At 35.1% G+C, this 24,558-nt stretch overlaps 4 protein-coding genes across 4 annotated transcripts; all 4 read left to right on the top strand.

Moving 5' to 3' along the window:
- The first annotated feature begins 1,923 nt into the window (after positions 1-1,923).
- Positions 1,924-3,807, top strand: LOC130968349 (GATA transcription factor 5-like). Its single transcript, XM_057893563.1, has 3 exons — positions 1,924-2,268; positions 2,389-2,744; positions 2,868-3,807. Exons 2-3 carry the CDS (start codon positions 2,394-2,396, stop codon positions 3,495-3,497), a joined length of 981 nt encoding a protein of 326 aa, XP_057749546.1. The 5' UTR covers positions 1,924-2,268; positions 2,389-2,393; the 3' UTR covers positions 3,498-3,807.
- Positions 3,808-11,893: 8,086 nt separating this feature from the next.
- LOC130968348 (cytochrome P450 84A1-like) lies at positions 11,894-14,871 on the top strand. Its single transcript, XM_057893562.1, has 2 exons — positions 11,894-12,826; positions 14,248-14,871. The coding sequence occupies exons 1-2, from the start codon at positions 11,894-11,896 to the stop codon at positions 14,869-14,871; spliced, it is 1,557 nt and encodes a 518-aa protein (XP_057749545.1).
- A 791-nt stretch (positions 14,872-15,662) lies between these two features.
- Positions 15,663-18,561, top strand: LOC130967900 (uncharacterized). The gene is made up of 5 exons (XM_057892943.1): positions 15,663-16,010; positions 16,720-16,889; positions 17,146-17,215; positions 18,088-18,187; positions 18,323-18,561. The coding sequence occupies exons 1-5, from the start codon at positions 15,761-15,763 to the stop codon at positions 18,432-18,434; spliced, it is 702 nt and encodes a 233-aa protein (XP_057748926.1). The 5' UTR covers positions 15,663-15,760; the 3' UTR covers positions 18,435-18,561.
- A 1,485-nt stretch (positions 18,562-20,046) lies between these two features.
- On the top strand, positions 20,047-24,358 carry LOC130970069 (endoglucanase 24-like). The gene is made up of 4 exons (XM_057896034.1): positions 20,047-20,616; positions 22,593-22,892; positions 23,273-23,434; positions 23,598-24,358. Exons 1-4 carry the CDS (start codon positions 20,206-20,208, stop codon positions 24,204-24,206), a joined length of 1,482 nt encoding a protein of 493 aa, XP_057752017.1. The 5' UTR covers positions 20,047-20,205; the 3' UTR covers positions 24,207-24,358.
- The last annotated feature ends 200 nt before the right edge of the window (positions 24,359-24,558 follow it).

Below are 24,558 nucleotides of genomic sequence, written 5' to 3' on the forward strand. Positions count from 1 at the left end.
TCAGAAGCCGCCGTCATGATCGTATGGTAAATTATCTCGAATATGTCAAAAGAAGATGAATAAGACTTGAAGTAACTTCTCTAGTGATCCAATGACTTAATGATTCTCATTCCCAATCAAAGCCTTTGAGAGACTTCAATTCAGATCCCAACAATAGGAATAATAATATTAAGTTCTTTTCAGTGCTTTTCAGAAATCACAAGAAAGCTTCTTGTTGTTCTTGTTGTTCCTGTTCTTGATCCTTGAGTCCTGTAAATGGTGAATTTTCTAGTGAGCAAAGATTTTGTTCAACATCAATGAACGCTCAAGTTTGTAAATTTATTAATTTAATGGCGGTGTGCCCTTGATTTAGCAAGATTCGATTGGATTCAATTTTAATTGTTGCGCGAATATAGATAAATATGATATTTTTTGGGAAAAGAATTTGACAATAACAAACAAGATTATCAAAAAACAGAAACCAACCCACACAGTTACACGTGCACACACACACACATTGTTATCCAATAAAAGGTGGATATCTAGAAATGGTCTTTGTTCCAACTTGACGGCGTCCATGGAAGAATATAGAGGAAGACCGACACAAGCAGAGCAGATCGGTGTAAGTTTCAGCGGAGGAAGAGACCACGTTCCACCAGAAGCCAGCGACGATGACTGAGGAAGAGGATTGACAGGAGTTAAATGGTGCAACGACAGCAATCTCTGCGATATTGGACAGAAGATGTGCAGCGAAGCAGCAACTACCAATTCATGTCAGAAAAGAACTGCGGGCAAGGACCGGCAGCATCGTGGTAGAGGAACGTGCGGGGACTGATGACGACGTGGAACACCTTGCAAGGCGGCGACGTAGTGGAGCTTCAGGTAGAAGACGAAGAAGTTATTGAATGTGGGAAGAAGAAAATCCTATTCCTTGCTAGGTTTGGGTTTGGTTTGATGCGGTTGGGTTGTCAAACTAACGTGCCATGTCAGCAAAATTTAATGTCATTAGTGATAGAATGAACAAAGAAACTAACGTGATTAATTTTACATTTTCCGAAAATGATTTTGATTAATTTAATTTTTCGGGGATCAATTTAAGAATTAGATAATTTGTTAGATACCAATTTGACTATTTACTCAAATTAATAATTAACCCAAACTATAAATAAATAAATAAATAAATGGCTCCAGACGTGAAAGTTGAGCTTCCAATCAAAACCCTTTCATAATATAACCAGCCTTCAAATTCCTCACTCGCCAAACAGAAAACAGTATCTGAGCTAAGGTGGTCACCACCACTGTACTTTAAACAAAACAAATTAGCGGGAAGGATCATCCAAAAACTAACCACATCACGAGGCGCAATCAACGCGCCCAAACACTCCTTTAACCATTTTACTATAATTTTTTTACTTTCCCTCCCTCTTAAACAATACCCTAAACTTTTGTGTCCGAATTTCTCTTTTTCCCATTTAAAAAAAAAGAAGAAGCTTTTGTGTCTAAATTTCAAACACTGAGAAAGTCCAACGTTAAATTGTTCAATTCAAACGCGGTTACTTACACGAACGTAACAAGGGCGGTTTCTTTCTTGGGTTGTTCGTTATGTCATCCTAATTTTTGAAAAACTGCTAGCGCCATGTAATAATAATAATAGTGTGACTTAATCAATAAGCATTAAGCAACTCACATCACAGTAAATCAATCTCAGCCGTCCGTCTCCTGCAACGGAAAACTCACCGGTGATAAGATTATAACAGTCAAAACCGGCATGTGATTTTAACGTTTTTGTTTGTAACTGGTTGGAATGTTGAAGTGGACCGGACCTGCTTTCTGACTTTTCTCCTTCGGGTTTGGTCAATAGATAAGAATCATCGCAAAGTTTTTGAATTTACAAAGCCATCATCACGCATCTATAAAAATAAAAGTATAGAGTATCTTCCGATGCCAAAAGATTTTTTAAAATTCAAAATTAAAAATAAAAGACTCCAATAATAGTGAAGACCCCACCATAGTGCTTGTACTACCAAATGTCACGCACTTGGTGCATGAGCATGAGTGCATAGGCCATAGTAGAAAAAGAAGAAATAAAAAGGAAAAGAAAATTGTAGTGACATATTTAAATTGTGAAATTGGTAGAAGAAAGAGTGAAGATAAAGATAAACCAATACCTCAGCGCCTGTTTCGCCCACGAACAAGCCATTCATTCAATTCAGTGCTTCCAAACTAAACGAAACTCTTGTGCGGTTTCCCCTCTTTGTCTTCCACCGCTTTTTTATTTTTATTTATCAGGTAAAAATAATTAATTAATTAAAAATTTTAAATAGCGTGTAACCTTCGTGTGTCTTGCATAAGGAGAAAACATAAATTTAGCAATAAGTTTTCATGTTTTTCTTCTTATTGTGTGTGTAGTAATAATGGAAGTTGTGGTGGCCAAAGCGTTGAAACCAAGCTTAAGGGGAGAGCTTATTTTCCAGCCACCACTTGCACTCGGCGACGAGTTTTTGTGCTTCAACGCCGTCAACAACGGCGCCGCCGTTGGCGAAGATTTCTCCGTCGACGACCTCCTTGACTTCTCCGAATTCCAACATGGTTCTGTAGGAAAAGGAATCGATGTCTCCGAAGAAGAAGAAGACGAAGAAGACGAAGAAAAAGACAGCACCTCGGGAAGTTCCTCACAGGACCGTACAGAAAACGACACCAACTCCAATTCCTCCAACGCCGCCGTAGACTCTGACTCCATTTTCGCCGGCGAATTGTCCGTTCCGGTGAGTCCGTGTACAATAAATTTTTTCTCCTCTTTTCTTAGCTATTTTTTTTTAATTATTTCATGTTATAATTAAATTTAAATAATTCAATTAATTCATAACTCGCATGTTTGTTGTTTACAGGACGATGATTTGGCGGACCTGGAATGGGTTTCTCACTTTGTGGATGATTCAATACCGGAGCTCTCTCTCTTGTACCCTGTACGTTCTGAGCAAACAAGGGCCCGGGCTCAACCTGAACCTAAACCGGGCTCAGCTGTAACTTCTCTTCCCCATGGAGTCCCTGTCAAGCCCAGGACCACGAGGACAAGGAAGCCCAACGGCCGCTTATTATGGTCCTTTGGCAACTTGTTCTCGCCTCCCTCTTCGCCGTCCTCGTGCTCCTCCTCTGTGCTTTCCTCGACGGCGGCGCCTCTCGTTTTGCATGGGGAGCCGCCGGCGAAGAAGCAGAAGAGAAAGCCCGAGGAGCAAGCCTGTGGGCTCCAGTTTCAGCGACGGTGCAGTCATTGCCAAGTTCAGAAAACGCCGCAGTGGAGAACAGGCCCTATGGGCCCCAAAACACTTTGCAACGCTTGCGGAGTCCGGTACAAGTCGGGCCGGCTTTTCCCGGAGTACAGGCCCGCATGCAGCCCGACGTTCTCAGGTGATATTCACTCAAATAGCCACCGTAAGGTGTTAGAGATGAGGCGTCGGAAGGAGATGTCTGGGCCGGAGCCCAGTCCAGACCGGGCCTTCATGCTTCCGAGCTGCTGAATTTTCAGAGTAGGAAAAAAGGCATAGACTAGAAGAAAGAAGAATAGGTATACGTGAATGAACCGGTGTGTGAACCCGGTTCGGGTTTTTGTAACATATAGTGGATTTTAATTTTAGTGCTAGTCAGCTGTCTAGGCAGGTAACGGACATTAGGAAGGCATTGATTGTTTTGTATCCCATTTCCTTAGCGCCAGTTGATTAATTGTTTTTAATTAATCTAATTAAATCATTAGTACAATAGTAGTCCTGAGTTTTAAGTTCGAAAATTTAAAATATGAGGCCATCTTGGCCATCTATTTAAGATATTTTATTTGCCTCTCTTTCAAACTCAAGTATATTATGGCTGCTTTGCTTTTGGTTGAATAATTCAACCTAGTTCAGCGGTGGGTGTGTTAGATTCTACTTGTTATTGTGTGTGTGTCGGGTAGAAAGAGATAGAAAGGAAGGTGGGGTAGTGTGTGATTGAAGCATTTAAAGTTGGGTGGCATTGATTTGAGACCACTGAAACTGTGCTAGTGCCAAATGGAGTGGCCAAGTGGGATGAGGTGGATTATTATTATCTTTGCCTTTCTGTTTCTTTTCTTTTGAACAAAGATAATCATGCATTAACTCATTCTTTTGCTCTTCAAATTTACAATAATGGTAAAATATTTGAATTAAGTTTTAATTTTGTTTATGAAAACAATTATTTTTTATTATTAACTTCTTATTTATTCTTTTATCATTTTTATTATCAAAATACTACCGTCATTATTACGGACACCACAATATAATTATTGTAATTATCTAAAAAAAATATAAATGAAAGGATATTTTAAAAAAAAGTTATGACAAAACAAAAATAATACATTTTATACAACATTAATGAAATTGGGATTTTATTCAAATATTAGGTATTAAAATAAGATTTTATTTTTATTAGAAGAAATATACACAATTAAAAAAAAAAGAGAGATTGAATAAAGACATCCTAATCCAGTGTAGTAATGGAGTGTCACCTCATTATTGTATTTGTTGAATTAGCGTCAGGAATAATAAGAGACTATTATAGTGTTTAGAGCACAACCTTAATTCTTAAGTACTAATAATTAGTAAAAGCCCTAAATCTAAGGAGCATTATAGAAATCTAGTCAATTTTTTTTTTCTTATTTTATATTACATCTTTCATTATAAGTGTTTATAAACAAATTGTTGGTGAGAGTTATAGTCTCTATATTTAAATTCATTTTTATAAGTTTGTTATTAGTTTTATATATAAACACTGCATTTCAACCATCAATTTTGTATTATGGTCCGTCCTATATAATATAAGATTAATGATTTGAAATGGTGTGCCGAAATTCAAAAAAAAAATTCCCCATTGAGAAGTGACCCATATATATAGACTATTATTAGTGGATTGACTAGTTGTGAGTCAGTCATGCTTATATAGGTTGGAAAAGCAGCTATACTCTTCCAACTGGAATAATGGTAGGTCGTGCAATTGAACAAATATTTTTGTTGGTTAGTTGTTAGATTTTATAATTAAAAAATGATTTTTTTTCAATTATTGATCGTGTAGAGTATAATTTTATGATACACAAAATTTAAGTAGAATCAGAAGAAAATATGTAACAAAAATTTTATATATGTAATATTATACTTTACAAAATCAATTAAAAGAAATTGAGAAGTGTTCATACCCTATCCCAACACCGTAGTCTATGTTCAAGTAAGTTAAAACAGATCAAATTTAAAGGTAAGCCTTAAAACCTAATTGACCTCTCATGAAAAAGGTCGGGTTCGACATGAGTCCCTATCCAAAGAAGTCGGATTAGAGATGAGTTGGCAGATAACACTTATTCAAATAAGTAACTGTCTTTTAAAATCTCGCATCCACTTTCAGAAGTACTATCTCAACAGTCCTAAGATAAAGGGAAGGTTATCCATATTTAGAAGTGGAACTACTCCAACGATAGTTATTGAATCACTACCATAAATACACTGATACTCTTCAACTATCTAAAAGTTCCAATACTCTCTTAAACCTGCTTACGCCTTTGTTAACTTAGACATCGTAATGTTTTTGTAGGTACCACCCCCCATTCCTCAAAACATACAACTCGGACGGAGGCTTCCGAACGTAAACAAGTCGAAGACCCCTTTTCTATTGATGTTTGGGCTAATCTTTCCGGCTCAATCTATCCATCTCAGATACATAACAAAAAGAATCATTTTAATTTCGATAATAAGTATTTAATCTTTCTCAAATTAATTGTCTCTTTATAATTATGCACAATTATTAAGATAATTATGAAATTTTATTGAATACTATAACTTTAAAAGAGAAAGACGAAAGTACTCTTTGTTAATTGCAATATATATTTTTTTCTATAATTATGATTTTTACCAGAATTTACTTTTCAATATCTGGAGAGTATATAATAGATATAAGTTAATTAATAAATTATTGAAATAAAAGACAACAGTTAGTTTGATACAAAATTAAAAACCAAACTAAAAACACTTTTTTCAAAAAAGATAAATATTTGTTAAGGAGCAAAAAAATTGATGCATTGGCAGCATTAAAATTTTTGAAAAATCTTTTAAAATTTTCCTTAGTATTTTTTCTTCATTCAAATATACCTCCCAAAAAATTATATCTTCTATTGAAATTTTCATTTATGAAAGTTTAATTAATGAATGCTATTTTGATGAGTTGATTTTTGTCCAATTATTTTGAAGCACAAAATTTGAAAATATGGGTTATCTAAGATCGATTATATTATGTGTACATTAAAATTATCCATAAATAAAAAATAAAATACATATTATTGTATTAGAATATAAATATATATTAAAAATAAATTAAATTATATATATTTATATATAAATAATATAAATACATTGATGTGGCTAATTTTAGTGATTAATTTTAATATACGAATAATATTTTTGATATCGGATAATATCTAGGAGAAGTTTATGAAATATTTGGAGGATGAAGAGGGAGTATTTGTCGATATCGATGTGCAATGTGCGTGCATGTGAGTGCTATGGTTTATGGCGGGACAATGACGACGCATAGAAGCAGTATCCATTCAATGTACAACGTGGATAGGGATGGATGAGGGCCATAAGGAGGCTATTTCTTTCTTTTTCTTTTTTATTTTATGAAATGGTCATTATCATTTTACTATTATTTTAACTTCAATCATACTATATATAAATTAGCCAATGCATATTTTTATGAAATTACTTAAGTTGTGATTTGCGCTCTAAAAAAAGTGGTACATGTATCACGAGTCATGAAATAAGAGAAATTGTATTGAATGAAATTTTTAAGAAAGAGTAAAAAATATATTTAGTACTTTTATAATGTATAAATAACTTTTGACATTGTCAAAATATCATTAACAAAATCCATCGTGCTATGCATAAAGCATTGCCTCGTCATCGATTCCTAAAAAGTAAAATTCTTTTTAACAAATAATTAAAAGTATAATCTTCTTTTCTATCGTTTATTTCTTTCTTCCAATGCCATATATCTAAAAGGTTGCTTTTTAAAAAAGTTGAATCTATGTGCCCAGAAAAAAAAAAGAGGGGGGAAGAGAGAGAGAGAAGGAGGTTAATTTTGATGTCCTGTATCCGCAGGAATTAGGACGCGAATTTTTCTTGCGTTAGTTTTCTTTTTATATGGAAAAAAACAAAGAGGAGGGGGGGGGGGGGGGGGGGGGGTGTTTGGGAATTGGGATATCGTAAAATTAAAGAAATTCTTGTCAATTCACTTTGTAATTTTAATTTCAGTATACGCTTTATCTGCAATTAAATGCTCTTTGATTTGCATGAGATTAATGACATGTACGTCTTCTTGGTGGGGAGGATATGCAGCAACATCATACCATTATTTTGAGTTTTTTTTTTTTTTTTTTTAATGATAAACCCATTTTTATATTTACTTTATGGTGAAAATTCAGTAAATTCGACTTCACGTAAAGTTGATACCTGAGAGTCATTAGATGAAAATTTAGTCAAATTAGTCAAGTCATCTAACGGCTCTCAGATATCAACTTCACGTGAAATCAACTACACCTGAATTTCCAGCTTACTTTATCAATATATGTTGGATCAATTAGTAATTTTCTCTTAGCTAGAAGAAGCAGCTCACCCCAAATTAATAGAGCAAAAATAAAATTAAATTTAGAGAGTTTAATATTTCACATACACAAGACTTTGACTTAGTGGTGAAATTTTTTGTCTTAGGATAGGTTCACTCGAATTTAAGACTTGATTGAGACGAATAATAAGTTGAAATACTAAATATTGTATATGTGAGTGCACATCTAAAATGAACTTAGGAATTTTGTACAGAGAAATAATCTTTGCATCATTTTTTAATATATTTTTAAATATTTTTTATGGTATAAAAGTTATTATTTCTTTAATTTTTTATTAATAATTTTAATATCAATTATAAAAATATAAAAAAAATACATATAACATTATTATTTTGTATGGCCACCAATATGCGTGGAAAAAGGGTTTTAAAAATGTTTAGTTGGAATCTCATTCTTATAGACAAAGTGCCATGCATGGTTGAAGAGATAGGGCATTTGCCCCCATCCATGTTCTTTTTCCCTTCTTACTCTATCGGATTAAGGAGATGTTATATCATTCATTAGTGGATCTCACTGATTTATCGGAAAGCTAGCCAATCAGTTTGCTGAGTTCATGACATTGGGTCATGCTCGTGGTTTTGGTGCTGGATTCTTTCATAGTTTTATTTCAGCTTTTATAATTTTATTAAATTTTTAATTAAACTTTTATATATTTTTTTAATTGAGTCTTTATATCATATTAGATTTTATAATTAGGTTTCTGTCATGATAAAAATATTAGAATTGTTCATACCCTGCCCCAATAATAAAGGCCCAGGTCCAAACGAAAGACCTAATCCAGAGGATTGAGCCTTACTGAGCACCGACCTTCGCACTAAGAAGTCGGTGTTGACTACGATTTGCTCTAAAGAAGTCGGGACGGAGAATAGTTGGCAGATTAACATCAATTCAAATGAGTAACTGTCCCTAAAATCTCTCTAACCACTTTCGGGAGCCATATCTTAACCTCCCTAAGATAAAGGGACGGTTATCACCCTAAAAGGGTGGCACTACTTCAGCGGTGGTTATTGGCTCACCCCTATAAATACACTGACATTCTTCAGGTATCTCTAAGCCCAATACATTCTAAACTTGCTCACACCCTTGCTAACTTAGGCATCGGAGTGTCTTTGCAGGTACCACCCCCCATTCACTCACGTACACAAGTCGGAAGGAGGTTCCAGTGTGCAAACCTACTCGAAAGATACCATCCGCAGACGATTGGGCCGACCAAACACAGTCCAGTCCATCAATCTCCGGTTACCCATCGTAACATTGGCGCCGTTGTCGGGGAACTCGAGAGATCACCCACCGATGGCGGACAGATCCCACAAAGAAGGTCATGTGGAGACAGATTCTGAGTAAGAGAATCTGGACACAGGCAATAACGATGCGGACTTCACCCTCCACCAGGAAATTGATAATCAACACAGGGAAGGTACCTCCGGAGTAAAAAACCCGAAGGTAAACTCTTCAGAAGGGCGCGAATCAGAAAAAGAGGGACCATCTCAGGTGACTGAACTCATGGGATTAGTCCACAATCGCCTGGAACAGTTAGAACAAGAACGAGAGCGACAAAAGGAAACCGAAAAGAGCCTAAAAGAGGAGATGGAACAACGAAAAGAGTTAGAAAGAAAACTCTTAAAGTTAGAATCCTCCCTCAAAGGTCGCAACTCCCGTGACGAAAAGGAAGAGCCGCCCTTAGGTGGGGAGGATCCTTTCAGCGAAGACATAATGAGGGCAAAAGTTCCGAGGAACTTCAAAAGCCCTGATATGGACCTCTATGACGGAACCACAGATCCAAAGCATCACCTGAGCAACTTCAAAAGTCGGATGTACCTAGCTGATGCTTCCGACGCTACGCGATGCAAAGCCTTCCCGACCACTCTATCAAAAGCTGCGATGAAGTGGTTCGATAGCCTCCCCCCGAGGTCGGTTACCAGCTTTGAAGACCTCTCAAGGAAGTTTTTGATGAGGTTCTCTATCCAGAAAGACAAAGTGAAACATGCACCGAGCCTCCTAGGAATAAAACAGGAGGTCGGAGAATCTTTACGAGCCTATATGGAAATGTTCAACAAGGCATGTTTGGAGATTCAAGACCTGCCCACCGAGGCAGTAATAATGGGGTTAGTTAATGGGCTTAGAGAAGGTCCCTTCTCACAGTCCATATCCAAAAGACACCCCGTCTCCTTGAGTGATGTGCAGGAAAGAGCTGAAAAGTACATCAACATGGAGGAAAATGCTAAGCTGAGAGACCTAAGTTGGCGACCTGGGCACCCTCCCTCAATAAAAGAGAGGGAGAGGGAGACCAAGAAGAAGGAAGAACTCGGTCTCGACAGACCAAGGAAGTACCACTCTTATACTCCTCTAAAAGTTTCAATAGTGGATGTATACAGAGAAATTTGCAACACTGAAAGGCTGCCACCCCCCAGACCCATCAAAAATAAAAAGGGGGGAAGCCGCAGCGATTACTGTGAGTACCATAAAATATATGGTCACTCCACGAACGATTGTTACGACCTTAAAAATGTGATAGAAAAGTTGGCCAGAGAAAGTCGGCTTGACAGATATCTCATAGAAAGGTCGCACAATCATGGAAAGAGGAAGCGAGATGATATCGATAGAAGAGACCCACCACCGTCGACTCCTGAGAGACATATCCATATGATCTCAGGGGGGTTCGCGGGAGGGGGACTCACAAAATCCTCTCGCAAACGGCACCTCAAGAGAGTCTATCAGGTCGGAGGAGAATCATCCGATCTCCCTACCATCTCATTCACTAAGGAAGATGGGCAAGGAATAACCCCTGGACATGATGATCCAGTAGTAATAACTATGATCCTAGCCAATGCCCATCTTCACAGAACCCTAGTAGACCAAGGAAGCTCAGCGGACATCCTTTTTAAGCCCGCTTTCGACAAGCTAGGGTTGGATGAGAAAGAATTAAGAACCTACCCCGACACTCTATACGGATTAGGGGACACGCCAATAAAACCACTGGGATTCCTGCCCCTCCACACCACTTTTGGAAAAGGGGAAAAATCAAAGACTTTGAGTATAGACTTCATAGTCATTGATGTCGGGTCAGCATATAATGCTTTAATCGGCAGAGCTACCCTTAATCGACTCGGAGCGGTGGTATCCACTCCCCACCTCTGCATGAAATTCCCGACCTCAGCGGAAATAGCAACGGTAAGGGGAGACCAAAAGTTGGCGAGGAAATGCTACAATGAAAGCCTAAATCTGAGAGCAAAGGGCAGAGAAGTTCACACAATAGAGCTCGGTGGCGCAAGGGCCAGAGAAGAGCTGCGACCACAACCGGGAGGAAAAACCGAGGAGATACAGGTCGGTAAAGAGGAAGGGAAAAATACTCATATAGGAGCCAACCTAGGGGAAACTCTTAAACAAGGATTGACTAAGCTCCTAAGAGATAACTCCGACCTCTTCGCCTGGAAGGCCTCTGACATGCCTGGGATAGACCCCGAGCTCATGTCCCACAAGCTCTCGGTTTACCCGGGATCCCGACCTGTACAACAAAGAAGACGCAAGCTCGGTCCAGAACGAGTCCTAATAGTAGAAGAACAAGTACAGGCGCTCCTGGAAGCTGGCTTCATCAGAGAAGTCAAGTACCCAACATGGCTAGCCAATGTAGTGCTAGTCAAAAAACGAAAGGCCTAGTTACAACTGAATTAAAATGGACGAATCAATACTCATAACAAAATAAGATATTCAGTTATATTGACTTCAGCAACAAAAAATATTTATCCACACCTTGTATTTTCAGTAATCCATTGAGGTGAACCGTTGAAGGAGGAACGAAATTAATTCAGTCAAACGAATTATATTTAAAGGAGTTTAATCACGCAGAAAATTAGTATCCACAAATCTAATATTTATGTATTTTAAAATTAAAGTTTAGATAAAGTAATATTGATTGATCCAAAGATGTTATTAAAAAATGTTAGGAGTTCCATTAAAAAAGGAAAAGATATATATATGTAAGTAAATCTGATCAAACTTTATCTTAAAATTCATCAGGCCTCAATGATTTACACAAAAAGAAAATGACATATATGTAAAAAAAAAAAACTCTTCTAGAGAATCAAATAAATCCTTAATTTTACACCTTAGTTTCATATTATAAAATAAAAACTCCATCATCATTTTACTCTCTCTCTCTCTCTCTGATATGAATGCATTTAGTCGCTCTATATAAATGCTTCCCTTTACCCGTTTCCATTCATAACATAACAAAACATCATGGAGTTTTTTTTACACTCTTTTCAGTCTTCAACCAACATTTTTATTTTCTTCTCTGTCTTGGCTTTCACTGTCTTCTTCATCTTTCGACTTCGTCGAAAGCTGCCATACCCACCAGGCCCAAAAGGGCTACCCATCATAGGAAACATGTTAATGATGGACCAACTTACCCATCGGGGCCTGGATAAGCTCGCCAAACAATATGGTGGGCTTGTTCATCTCCAAATGGGCTCCCTCCATATAGTGGCAATATCAACACCACAAATGGCCCGTGAGGTTCTCCAGGCCCAAGATAGCGCTTTCGCAAACCGGCCCGCAAATGTTGCAATTTCTTACTTGACATACGACCGGGCCGACATGGCTTTCGCAAACTACGGCTCGTTTTGGCGGCAGATGCGTAAGATCTGTGTAATGAAGCTTTTTAGTCGCAAGCGGGCCGAGTCATGGGCCTCGGTTCGTGAAGAAGTTGAAGAAACGGTTCGAACCATATCAGCGAACGTTGGTTCAGCCATGAATTTGGGTGAATTGATTTTTGCTCTAACGAGGAGGGTCACCTATAAGGCCGCGTTTGGTGCGAGTTTAAATAAGGGGGAAGAGGAATTCATGGGAATCTTACAAGAGTTTTCAAAGCTTTTTGGAGCTTTTAACATTGCAGATTTCATTCCGTGGTTGGGTTGGTTGCATGCACAAGATTTTCACAAGAGATTGGTCAATGCACGAAAAGCACTTGATGTGTTTATTGATGAGATCATTGATGATCATATCAAAAAGAGGAACATCAACATGGAGAATGATAATGATGCAGATAAAGATATGGTTGATGAGCTTATGGATTTTCTTAATGAAGGTAGTGTTGGTGATGATGCTGTGAAGCCAAACAATTCACCATCAATCCTTAAGCTTACTAGAGACAATATCAAAGCTCTTATCATGGTAATTAAATACACAATTAATATAATTATTATGATATCCTTTTGATTTTATCATTTTAAGTTGACTTTCTCTTGAGCATTAATTTGGCAGATATCACTACTTTTTTTTCTTCATCAGATATTGCTTTGATGAAATTAATTCAGTATATTCCTTGCTGTTTCTCGTTTATTATTGATTCTTAAATAGCCAAAACTTTTCAAAAAGAAAATAATTTCCATTTAGGCAGATATACTGTTGAGATTTTTGTTACAAATTCATTGAATTCTGATCGACCAAATAATTCAATAATGATGATGTATTATTAGTGTGAGAAATATAGTAATAAATTAAACTAATAATGTTACCAAATTGTTTTTGCTTAAAATGGTTCAGTAATAATGATATAAATTACTTTCTTTGTCTACAAAAGATTCTTTGCCTACTTTGATAGAGGTGAACACTCATATAAATCATATACAATTGTTTTTATATGAAGTTAAAAATTAAAAATAGTTAAATAATAATCTAATTAAATATATTAAATTATTTAATAATTTTTACCTAACAATTTTATATTAAAATAAATACATGTGAATTTTTATATTTGGTGTATAATTATCAGCGATATATGATGGATACTAAGGACTTTTGAAATTTTATCTGAGGAGGTTAAAATCTAAATCCTTTGTTTTGTACCATAACAAAATTAACCACCCAATAAAGAATGAATAACTAATTAAAACAATGAATATTTTGAAATTCCCATTTTTAATATTCAAAAATAATCATTTTACATTAATCATTTAATCTTTTTGGATAAATATATTATCTCATTAGAACTTCTTTTTGTTTTCATAAATTCATAAATATTCAAAAAACGTATTGGTGCAAATTTACTGTAGTAGTGTTAAATATATTTATTAAAAGCATTTAACTAATATGCATTTTAAGAGTATATGTGAAAGTTATTAGTTAAAATTAATTTATAAAAAATACATACATTTTTTATTTTAATATATTTATCATGCATTTAAGAAAATAAAAAAATAAAAACTTTTTGTTAATAATAGTCTAATATGTTTTGTAAAAACAAATGTTAGTTAAATCTATTTTAATAAGATTAATAAATCTTCTAAGAATACTTTTTAAAAAGGGCCACTCTACTATACAGATTGAAGTGGTATAGAAAGAGAAAATATTTTTTTATAGTTATTTTTTATTATTTTATTGTTATTCAAAGTGTAGGTCCTACAACCTTTTTCAATTTCTCTTTCATCCCATAAAAAAAAATTTATAAACTTACATATTTACCATATAATTCACCTTTTAAAAATGCTACAATTAAAATTTTCAGATAGAAAATTTAAAGCAAATATAAATCTTTTAGATTTCTATGCATTAAATTCATTAAAAGAATTAAAATTTTTTGCTTTGGTCATTAGGATGTCATGTTTGGAGGAACTGAGACAGTAGCATCAGTGATTGAATGGATTATGGCGGAGCTTTTGAGAAGCCCAATGGACCTTCACAAGGTCCAACAAGAGCTTGTTGATGTTGTGGGCTTGGACCGAAGGTTTATTGAATCGGATCTCGAAAAGTTGACTTTCCTCAAGTGCGTGGTCAAAGAAGCCTTGCGTCTCCACCCTCCAATTCCAATGGCTCTTCACGAGAGCGCAGAGGACAGCGTCATTGAGGGTTACGCGATCCCAAAAGGGACACGTGTCTGGATCAACGCGTGGTCTATAGGACGCGACAGCAGCGCGTGGGATGAGCCAGAGACATTCAATCCTTCAAGATTCTTGCGAGAAGCCGCACCCGATTTCAAAGGAAGCGATTTCGAGTTCATTCCATTTGGGTCGGGCCGAAGGTCATGCCCAGGGATGCAACTTGGGCTTTATACTGTGGAGTTAACAGTGGCCCATTTGCTTCATTGCTTCAATTGGGAGTTGCCCAATGGAATGAAGCCCGAGGATCTTGATATGAATGATACTTTTGGGCTCACAGCTCCAAGAGCAGTTCAACTTGTTGCGGTACCTACATATCGTCTCAAGTGCCCTCTTTATTAAGTCATAGAAAATTCTAGTGAAACTTGAGTATTAAGGGTAGGTATTTGTGTTAATAAAGTCATGTCAATTCCTTTTGTGTTTGCTTCTGTTAGCTTTGTTTGTGAACTTCTCATTGCAATAAATGTTGTGGTTAATTTGCTTGCTACTTAATGCTTGTATAAAGTTGGTGTTATGGTGTGGTGTTGAGAGACCTTGAACGCATTATTAAAATTTTTTCCTCATTTTAGCACTAATTCAAGTAAATTCGAAAAGAAAAAAAAAAAACGGGAGAATCAACTTTTTCACCTAGCGTTTTCTCTCCTGTTTCTCTTAATTTTTGTCGTCAACCATTTTACTAAATAAAAAAATTGATTTGTTAATAAAATCGAATTTCGAATTGGCCGTTATAATAAGGTGAAATCAAAGCCAAATTGTTAATTTTTGGATGAGTTAATAGGAAGTTAATTTTTTTAACCCATTTTTATACCCTAAATTTTAAGTACTAAAATTTTAAAATGAAACGATAAATCATAATTTTAAATTTTTTTAAAAAAATGATTAAAAGAATATTTTTAGAAAAAAAATTATTATTGACTAATTAAAACCTTGTTTTTTTATACTTATTTTTTTGGATTCGTTGTGGGCTTGTCTCGTTTTCTTTTGGGCCAGATTCAAATCAAATTGATACTTCAAGTTCTTTTTCTTAAGCTCAATCCAAAACGCAGTGTTATGACCAAAAAAAAAAAAATCCAAAACGCAGTGTCGTGTCTCTTATTCATTGTTGCATTTCTTGTTTTGCTTAATACCGAAAGAGAAAAAAAAGGTTGCATTTTGTGGTTGTTCATTGTGGTTAAATATATAAATAGCTCGGAAAATGTGAAAATTAAGCAGCAAGTTCCTCCGCGAATCGATGGAGAGTAACAGAGATGAAGCAACAGCAACAATGGGAGGAGGAGAAGGAGAAGGTCAAGCTCGAATCCCTGCTCCTAACGACAAAGCTAATCCGAATCCAAATCCAAACACAAACCCTAGTTCTCCTAATAACACCACTCGAGGATCCAAAGCAAGATCGTGTAAGGGATGTGCTTACTACTCTTCGGTTCACAAATCCAAATCCAAGAACCCTACTTGTGTTGGCTTCTCCAGTACGCTCCAACAAGGTTTTTTCCTTTATCCCGTTCCCGCTTCTTTCTTTTACTAAAGAAAATAGTTTTTGTCATTTATTTATCTGTTATTATGGTTTTGATTTCCTGAGAGCTGGTAGGCCGGGGCAAAAGAAAAGAAAAGAAAAAGGAGATTAGAAAATGCATTGATTGAAAATGTGAAAATTTGTAGCTAAGAAAATGGCAATCTTTGTCGTTTAACATGTTATGTTTGCTACCTGAGCTTAGGAAAGCATGAAAAGCATAGTATCTAATCTTGATGTTCAATTGTATTTTGAAGGCCAAGATTCATTCCCTTTTAATCTGGGGAAGTTGGTATTTGGAGTTGGCTAGCTATGAATTTGTGTATTTGATGATCATTTTACTGAAAATTGGATTGTTGAACATGTACGTATTCATTGTGGTGTTATAGAATTCAATTGATAGACAAATAACTTGGATTTTTTAATTTATATTACATGTCTTGAACATAACGGATGCTGAATTGTGTAATGTTCATCAGTGTTGAGTTTGGTTATATACTATTGTTTTATTCTGCAAAGGCAGATTGAACCATATTCTATGGCCTTATTTGAGATGTTTATATCTCTTGGTTGTTGCTTGCTCAATCTTGCAGCAGCTAGTTGATATCTCGTCATTCATAATATTTTAATTTTAGTAATATTATAAGCTTTCAAGATTTTGATTTTGATGTGCATTTAAGCAGTACCTCCATATGTTGTTGGAGAGACTGAGTTGGAAGCTTCAAAAGAGGGCCGCAGCCTTGCAAATTTCAAGTATGCTTGCCTTGGATACTCAGTCTACTTAGACAACAAGGATTCTTCTGCTGACTCACAGGACAAAACAGCGAAGTTGCCCTTTTGCACTGGGCTTGAGGTTTGATATCTAAACCTTCTTTATTATTCATGTATAGGTTTATCTCTTTTCAACATATTTAACATGATATTATTGCATGTATCATGGAGCTAGCATCAATTTATTACAGGGGATGAAAAATCATTTGAGAGTTCATTGAAGAAGAAAAATAAATAAAATAAATAAGGAGAATGAGGGTGGTGATGTCAAAGTAAGCATTTCAATTATGTCCAAGGAGATATGGTATTAGTTCTGATGCCACCGGTGCTTGTTTCAGGTGGTGTTGGAGGAGAGGTCTTCAACTTCGCCTGCTGGCCAAGTTCCTGTAAATGCTCATAAAACTGAAGGTATTGAGTTTCTCTTTCTTTTATTTATCTACATGTTTACAGTTCATGGGTTATTTCCTTCCTTTTCATTTGTTCCTCTTTAACATATAAACTGAATATCAATATATTTAAAAGTATCAGCATATTGGACAATTCTCCTGGTTCATGGTGTTTCTCTTTGTAACAGTGATAACTTCTCCTACAATGTTATATATGTAAAGCTGGAAAATATTCATGCTATGTCATAGAAGCACTCGAGCATTTTATCTGTTGTGTTCTCTAGCATTTTCAAGTTGCTGCTTTTTGACATTATAAATTATCTTTGAAAGAAAGTAAAATATGACCACTTTTTCTGTCAATCGTAATTAGTTTTCCATTCTTGAATAATTTTATCAATTGAAGATATTCTTTGTTAATAAGTAATTATGCACCAAAGATTTTTGATAGCACTCGTGTTTGAGCAATTTCCTCTGCTCTATTCTACCAGTAGTCTTCTCTACACTTGTAATGAGGCAAGTGATATTATCCTAATTACTGAAGCATCACTTGAAATGCATGACACAGTTATACTTCCAGCTGTTTTTTGTATGATCCTTTCTTCTGCACAATAAATCTATAATTTGCAATGGATAAATGTCATTCTTTATTTTTGAGAACTCACCTCTAGGTAGTCCTGGACAGAGATTATCGCATCAATTAGACTATATGTGTATAGAGTGTAGAGCAGTTGAAATTAAAAAAAAAAATGTGTCATCAATTTTTATGCTCTATTTTTTTTTGTTGATGATGTATTTTGAGTCTGTTACTTTTTTTTCCCTTTGTTTTTTATTTGTTCTTCCGTTTGTTTTGTCCCTTTTTATTTATTGCTTTGCTAATCAATGTTGTTTATCCAGGTGCTCATCGACCTCATCCTCAATCACAATCACAACCACAACCCCAACCCCGAAGATATAATAAACCTCCAAATACCACAGCAGAAGAATTCCTTAACAGGCAAGCATTAGTTTTCGGCATAAACTAGCTGTTCTAGCACTTTATACGTGTCTTCTAGATACAGAAATGGTATAGATGATTAGATGTTCTCTGAGTATGCTAATTCTAACCCCCTGAAGGTTCCAAAATACGCAGGTTTCGAAGAAATGCAATCCTAGTGGCAGCCGGTGTTGTAAAAAACATGAACAAAGTGGGTAACTACGTAAAGGAGACCTTAGATGACATCTTATATAGGCGACCCAAATGAAGTTTAAGTTACATTTCTGCACATTTGGCCATTTTTCTTATTAATGGGGCCAATTTTATTATTTGGATTCTGACGGTGTATGTATCACTTATTGTAATAAAACAAATTTAGAAATTATTAAGAATAAGTAAGGTATCACTAATTTTATAATGATTCCTCTTTCTTTTGTTTGTTTCTTAAGTTCTTTGCGGTCCATTAAACATGAAAGGATTTTATGATGGCTTCGTTGTACCCATGTTCTATTATGGATTTTGCAGAAGGTATCGGTGTGGGTTGGCTTACCTTTGTTTTATCTGCATTTGTTGTCTATTCTAATACGATAGCACCGTAGAATTTTTCTCTGATTGATTTGAAAATAAAGCTGGACCTTATGACCTTTAATGTTCAATTTTTTTTCTCAGTTACTAATTGAACATTAATTTGATGCTTGGATGTTAATGAAGCAATGCTTCGCCGTCAACTAAATTTCCATTTTTGTGATTTGTTAAGGTCAAAGATGAAAGGCCTTTGGTACTCGCTCATTTCCTAAACAATTAATGTGATACAAGAAATAATTTAATGGAGATTGACTGATCAGTGATCACTGATGAGTATGTTTATGTGCTCTTTCCCTGCACCACTACATTTTTTCCCCTAAGAGAAGAATATTTTTATGAAAACAGAAATTGGTTGAAAGGTATATTGAGACTCGAAAATAGTGGGTAAATTAAATTTTTGTATTATATTTAATATAAAATGTATAAGATTGAGTTATATTTTAGTATTTTTTTAGTTTAAGATAAATATGAAAATGAAATAAAAATATTCACTAAAATACTTTTAATTATTAAAAAAAATTATTAAAGTTTTAGTTTTGTCTCCAAAATTTTTAGTTTCTTGTGTTCTTATTTTTTAAAGATACTGAAAGAAATGAAATTTTGTAGTTCTAATTTTATGTCACTAAATACACTAAAATTTTATGTTTTGGAACTAAAATTTTTGTTCAATAAAATTACTCAAAATCTTGATTAGTTGGATAATTTTGTTTAATATTGTTATGTATTGACAATATAAAACGTTTTACAAAGTTGTGTAATCACATCAATTTTGTTGGATGACTATTGACACAGTCAATATGAAAGAGGTCGTTATTTTTCTTGACATGGTATTACGTAATTTGATGCACATGTAAAATTACTTTACATTGATAATACATCAAAATTAAATTCTATTTTTGACATACTAATACATTTAAATTTTTGACAATAGAAAATGAAAAGTTATTTTAGAATTTTGCTAACTTATGTTCCAAAAATATATTTTAAAAGTATCATAAAAAATATTTGATTAAAATTATTGAAAAATTTGATTTTTTTTTACCCTTTCAATGTATAAAATGTATTAAAAATGTAAAAACTTTTATTATTATCTTCTTGACATATGACTTTAAGGCACAAATTTACTAAGACCTGTATTCTAAACAGTCTGAATTCACATTGAAATCAACCAACAAAAAGACATAAATTTTAGAACTTGGAAAGTGGACCCACAAATACCGCACTTTTCTCCTCTTCTCTTTTCTTGAAGAGAATCACTCGCATTTGTGCACTCCGAGGAGATTTAGCAACAGCATGTGATCTCTCTCTCTCTCACACAGTCTCACTCTCACTCTTACTCTCACTCTCACTCCCACTAGTAATTCAATTGTCGGCGATCTCAGCTATAAATACCATAATTGACCTTCGCCATTTCTCAGCACACTCTTAACATTACAACATTCTGCACTCAAAAGATGAAGGGAGTGTTTGTAGTTGCGCTCATTGCATTTCCATTCTTGATGGCTGCCAAGTTAGCGAGTGGAAGTCACGACTACCAAGACGCGTTGACGAAGGCAGTACTGTTCTTTGAAGGTCAGAGGTCAGGGTTCTTGCCGCAGGACCAGAGGATGAGCTGGCGTAGCAACTCCGGACTCAGCGACGGATGGACCTACAACGCCGATCTCGTTGGCGGTTACTACGACGCCGGCGACAACATCAAGTTTGGGTTTCCGATGGCATTCACCACCACTATGCTCGCTTGGAGCGTCCTTGAGTTCGGTGCCATCATGCCTCCCAATGAACTCAGAAACGCAATGCTTGCAATCCGTTGGGCTACTGATTACTTGCTCAAGACCGTTTCTCAGCCTAATCGAATTTTTGTTCAGGTTTCATTTCTCTACCTAATTCATTCAAGTTGCTCTTTTGTTTTAACTATAATCGAATTTAAGCGACATTAGATTAAGAAGTAAAACGATGAATTGTAATCATGATAATTTATTAACGATGTAGAAAAATAGGTCTAAGGAAAATCATAATTCGCATAAGATCTCTAATGCTTGAATAAAGTTGCCACAAGTAAGAGAATATATGTCATTTGGATTAGAAAAAACGAGTATATAATTATGGTATTGCGTAGTGGATTTGGTTTTTTCTTTATTTGTAAAGAAAATATGATGAAGATAGTATAAACTTATTGCGCGAATCAAAATTAAATAAGTTTTATTTATATTTATTAATTTGCAGAAATTGAATGTCAATTTTATTAATTTTCTTTTGCTTAGAAAAAAGAAAAAAAAATGTTGTTAAATGGCCCACTCTAATAATGTTGATTAAAGTTTCATCATTGCACGTGAAAGTGTGGAATACTCAGTGTTTTCTTTATTTAATTGGATGAGAAATAATGAGATAGATTTACTTTTTATTAATGCTCCGACTAGCGGGAGATCAAATTCTTAAAAAAAATTGACTAAAAAGTTAATGGAGTATTTATACAGTGTGTATAATAAGTTATTTATTTGACCTAATATGAATTAAAAAATAAATATCTAAAGTAAAATACTACTAACTTTTCAAACACAATACACTCATATTATCCAAAATAATAATCCGAATACCAGAGATAATAAACATACTGAATAGAACATTTCTAAACCTCTATTATACACATTATACAGATATTCTATTGGTTCCCTATATTTCTTCAAAAAAAAATTGATAAAGTAAATAAATAAATAAAAATATTTGGTAACAAAAAAATTATCAAAAATAGTTAAAATTTGTTTTATTTAACATTCATTAATTATTGTTAGAATTAATGAATACTAAATAAAATAAATTTAGATTTTTTTTAATCTTTCTAACATTAAAAAAATTATTTTATTTTTGCCTTACTAATTTTTAAAAATATATATTTTTTGGGAGGAAATATACTGCAATTTAATTGTAGTGGTTGAGTTGGTAAATTGGGTTGTTGGGTGAAGGTCGTCTGGGAATTCAAGAGAGGGTTCAACTAATCCGTACGAGTGGCGGGAACATGGTCTCCTTTTGTCTGCTATTGATCCTTTGGACCCACACCACAGGGCCAGCAGCCCAGCACCATGCACCTTTTCAATCATTCATGATTCATCACTCAACCCTCATAGGGCACATCCTGGATAATCCAAATCTAAACTCTAAACCCACCCCTATTAGTTTCAATTTAATTTCTATTGAATAAAAAATTATACATACATACATACATGATAGTATGATACATACATGCATGTGTACAATAATAGTGTCTATTCTACTATTTGTAGAGTGTTACCTACGCTAGTCTCAAGGTTTAATGAGTGATGACTAACTAAAGTGTATCTCTTGCGTCAATTGATTACTTGAATTGATCAGACACTATTTTTTTAAGAGAAAAGTCTTGCTTAATCCCCGTCCTTTAATGTCCACAAATGGGCCACTTTTGCTTTTATCAAATGCGGCCATAGTTAGTTATAGTTTCTCAACTATGCATGAACGTGGACCACAATTGGTTCTTGAAATTCATAGGCTTCGAAATTTACAAGTACAGAATTCTTTCCTTTTCAATTCTTAATGACTTCATGTGGAAGCAAGCATACGTCGTTTACACACAAGGGAATAAGCATAAAGATGCCCCACGTTCCCTTTTGCTTTATACCATTCACTTCTCATTTGTTGCTAACTTTGCATGTGTTAGTTTTTGCTATGCCCCCTTACAAATTTCTCTTGAAAATGATCTCAATACAATTAAACAAAAATTGTAATTAATATATTGCGAGCATTAACAGGAATTCAATGTTTTTTCTTATAATTATTATGTCTTATGAGGACCTTTAAAATAATTGCATAGGTGGGGGATCCACGCTCAGACCATGATTGTTGGGAGAGGCCTGAGGACATGGACACAGCCAGGACGGTGTACGCTGTTGATGCCCCAAACGCGGCTTCTGATGTTGCCGGTGAAACCGCGGCCGCGCTCGCAGCCTCATCCTTGGTATTCTGGTCAACTGACCCGGGTTATGCAGAAACATTGTTACGGAACGCTATTAGTGCCTTCCAATTTGCAGATAACTACAGGGGTGCTTACAGTGACAATGCCAATGTTAAGTATAGTGCTTGCCCATATTATTGTGATTTTGATGGATATCAGGTAACTAATTTGATTATGACCATCAATAATACTATTGGATAAGTTGCTTTTGCCATTTGGATATACTAGAGACTAATAGCATTGGTAGGATAGCGATTTAAACTTTTCAATGAAAGAGACAAGGAAAATGATGCATCCAAATGATAAATTTAATAGATTAATCAGCATAAATACAAGTGTAGCCATCATAGCTAAATCCAATTAGCATTCTAATTTCTTTATATTTATGCTCATCATTGACAAAGTTCAAAAGAAATTTGTGTGCAGATATAATGTACACCATTGGTATAACGTGTAAAACTATTTTACTCTGCTGATATATAGTAATTGAATTTGAATAGAATATGCATTAACGGTATTTGTGACTTGTGACATGATAGGACGAGTTATTGTGGGGTGCGGCATGGCTAAGAAGGGCCACGAAGGATGATAATTTCCTCAACTACCTTCAAACCAATGGCAAAACGCTTGGTGCTGACGACAACATCAATGAATTTGGTTGGGACAACAAGCATGCTGGCCTCAATGTTCTTGTCTCCAAGGTCAGCCTCTCATTACTCCTCTGCTCCACTAAACCACGCATATTAAAATCACTAAAGTTTAATGTGACACCAAAAATGTACACAAATCATACCAACAGAATTAAAATCAACGTGCATCCTGTTGATAATCAAATTGATCAATCCCTCTCCTTTTCTCTCCCAGGAAGTCTTTGAAGGAAATCTATACTCACTTGAATCCTTCAAGGCGTCGGCCGAAAGCTTCATGTGCACGCTCATACCCGAATCTCCTAGCTCACACATAGAGTACACTCCTGGTGGACTTTTGTTTAGGCCTGGAGGGAGTAACTTGCAACATGCTACTTCAATTTCATTCCTTGAGTTGGTTTATGCTAATTACTTGGATCACACGTCACAGTCCCTCAATTGTGGGAATGTTGTCGTTAGCGCTCAAACACTTCGGCAACATGCTAAGAGGCAAGTTGATTACATTCTGGGTGATAATCCAATGGGGTTATCGTACATGGTTGGATATAGCAACTACTATCCGCAGCGCATTCATCACCGTGGCTCCTCTTTACCTTCCATCAAGGATCATCCTCAGTTTATTGCATGCAAGGAAGGTTCAATGTACTACAACTCCACTGATCCAAACCCAAATGTGCTTGTGGGAGCCATCGTTGGAGGACCTGGGGAAGATGATGTGTATGTGGATAATAGGGATGATTTTAGAAAATCCGAGCCAACCACATACATCAATGCACCATTTATTGGTGTTCTAGCATATTTTGCTGCTAATCCTAACTTCAGTTAATTTATAAGTGTCAACAAATACAAGTTATTTTTTGTAAATTAAAGAAAGATATAGGGCTAAGATTAAGATGTCTCTCATCTTGAGGGAATTCAAGATAGAAGAGGCTTTGGCCGTGTTTTAGAAATGTAACTGAATTGAGTTGAAGTCAAAAAAGCTCCTTGTGACTTTTATTTTGTTTTCATTTATAAGGGATGAATCAAACTTCTAATTACTTATAAACAAAACCGCAGGAACAAACATGTTCTTATTATTTTTCAGTTTAGAATTAGATTTTAACTTTTTTTTTCAAAAAGGTGTAAACTCTTGAATATCTGTTTGTTTGTTGAGAATAAAAGACTGATCATAAAACCTG

The sequence above is a fragment of the Arachis stenosperma genome, chromosome 3 (genome assembly GCF_014773155.1).
Source record: "Arachis stenosperma cultivar V10309 chromosome 3, arast.V10309.gnm1.PFL2, whole genome shotgun sequence".
NCBI lineage: Eukaryota > Viridiplantae > Streptophyta > Magnoliopsida > Fabales > Fabaceae > Arachis > Arachis stenosperma.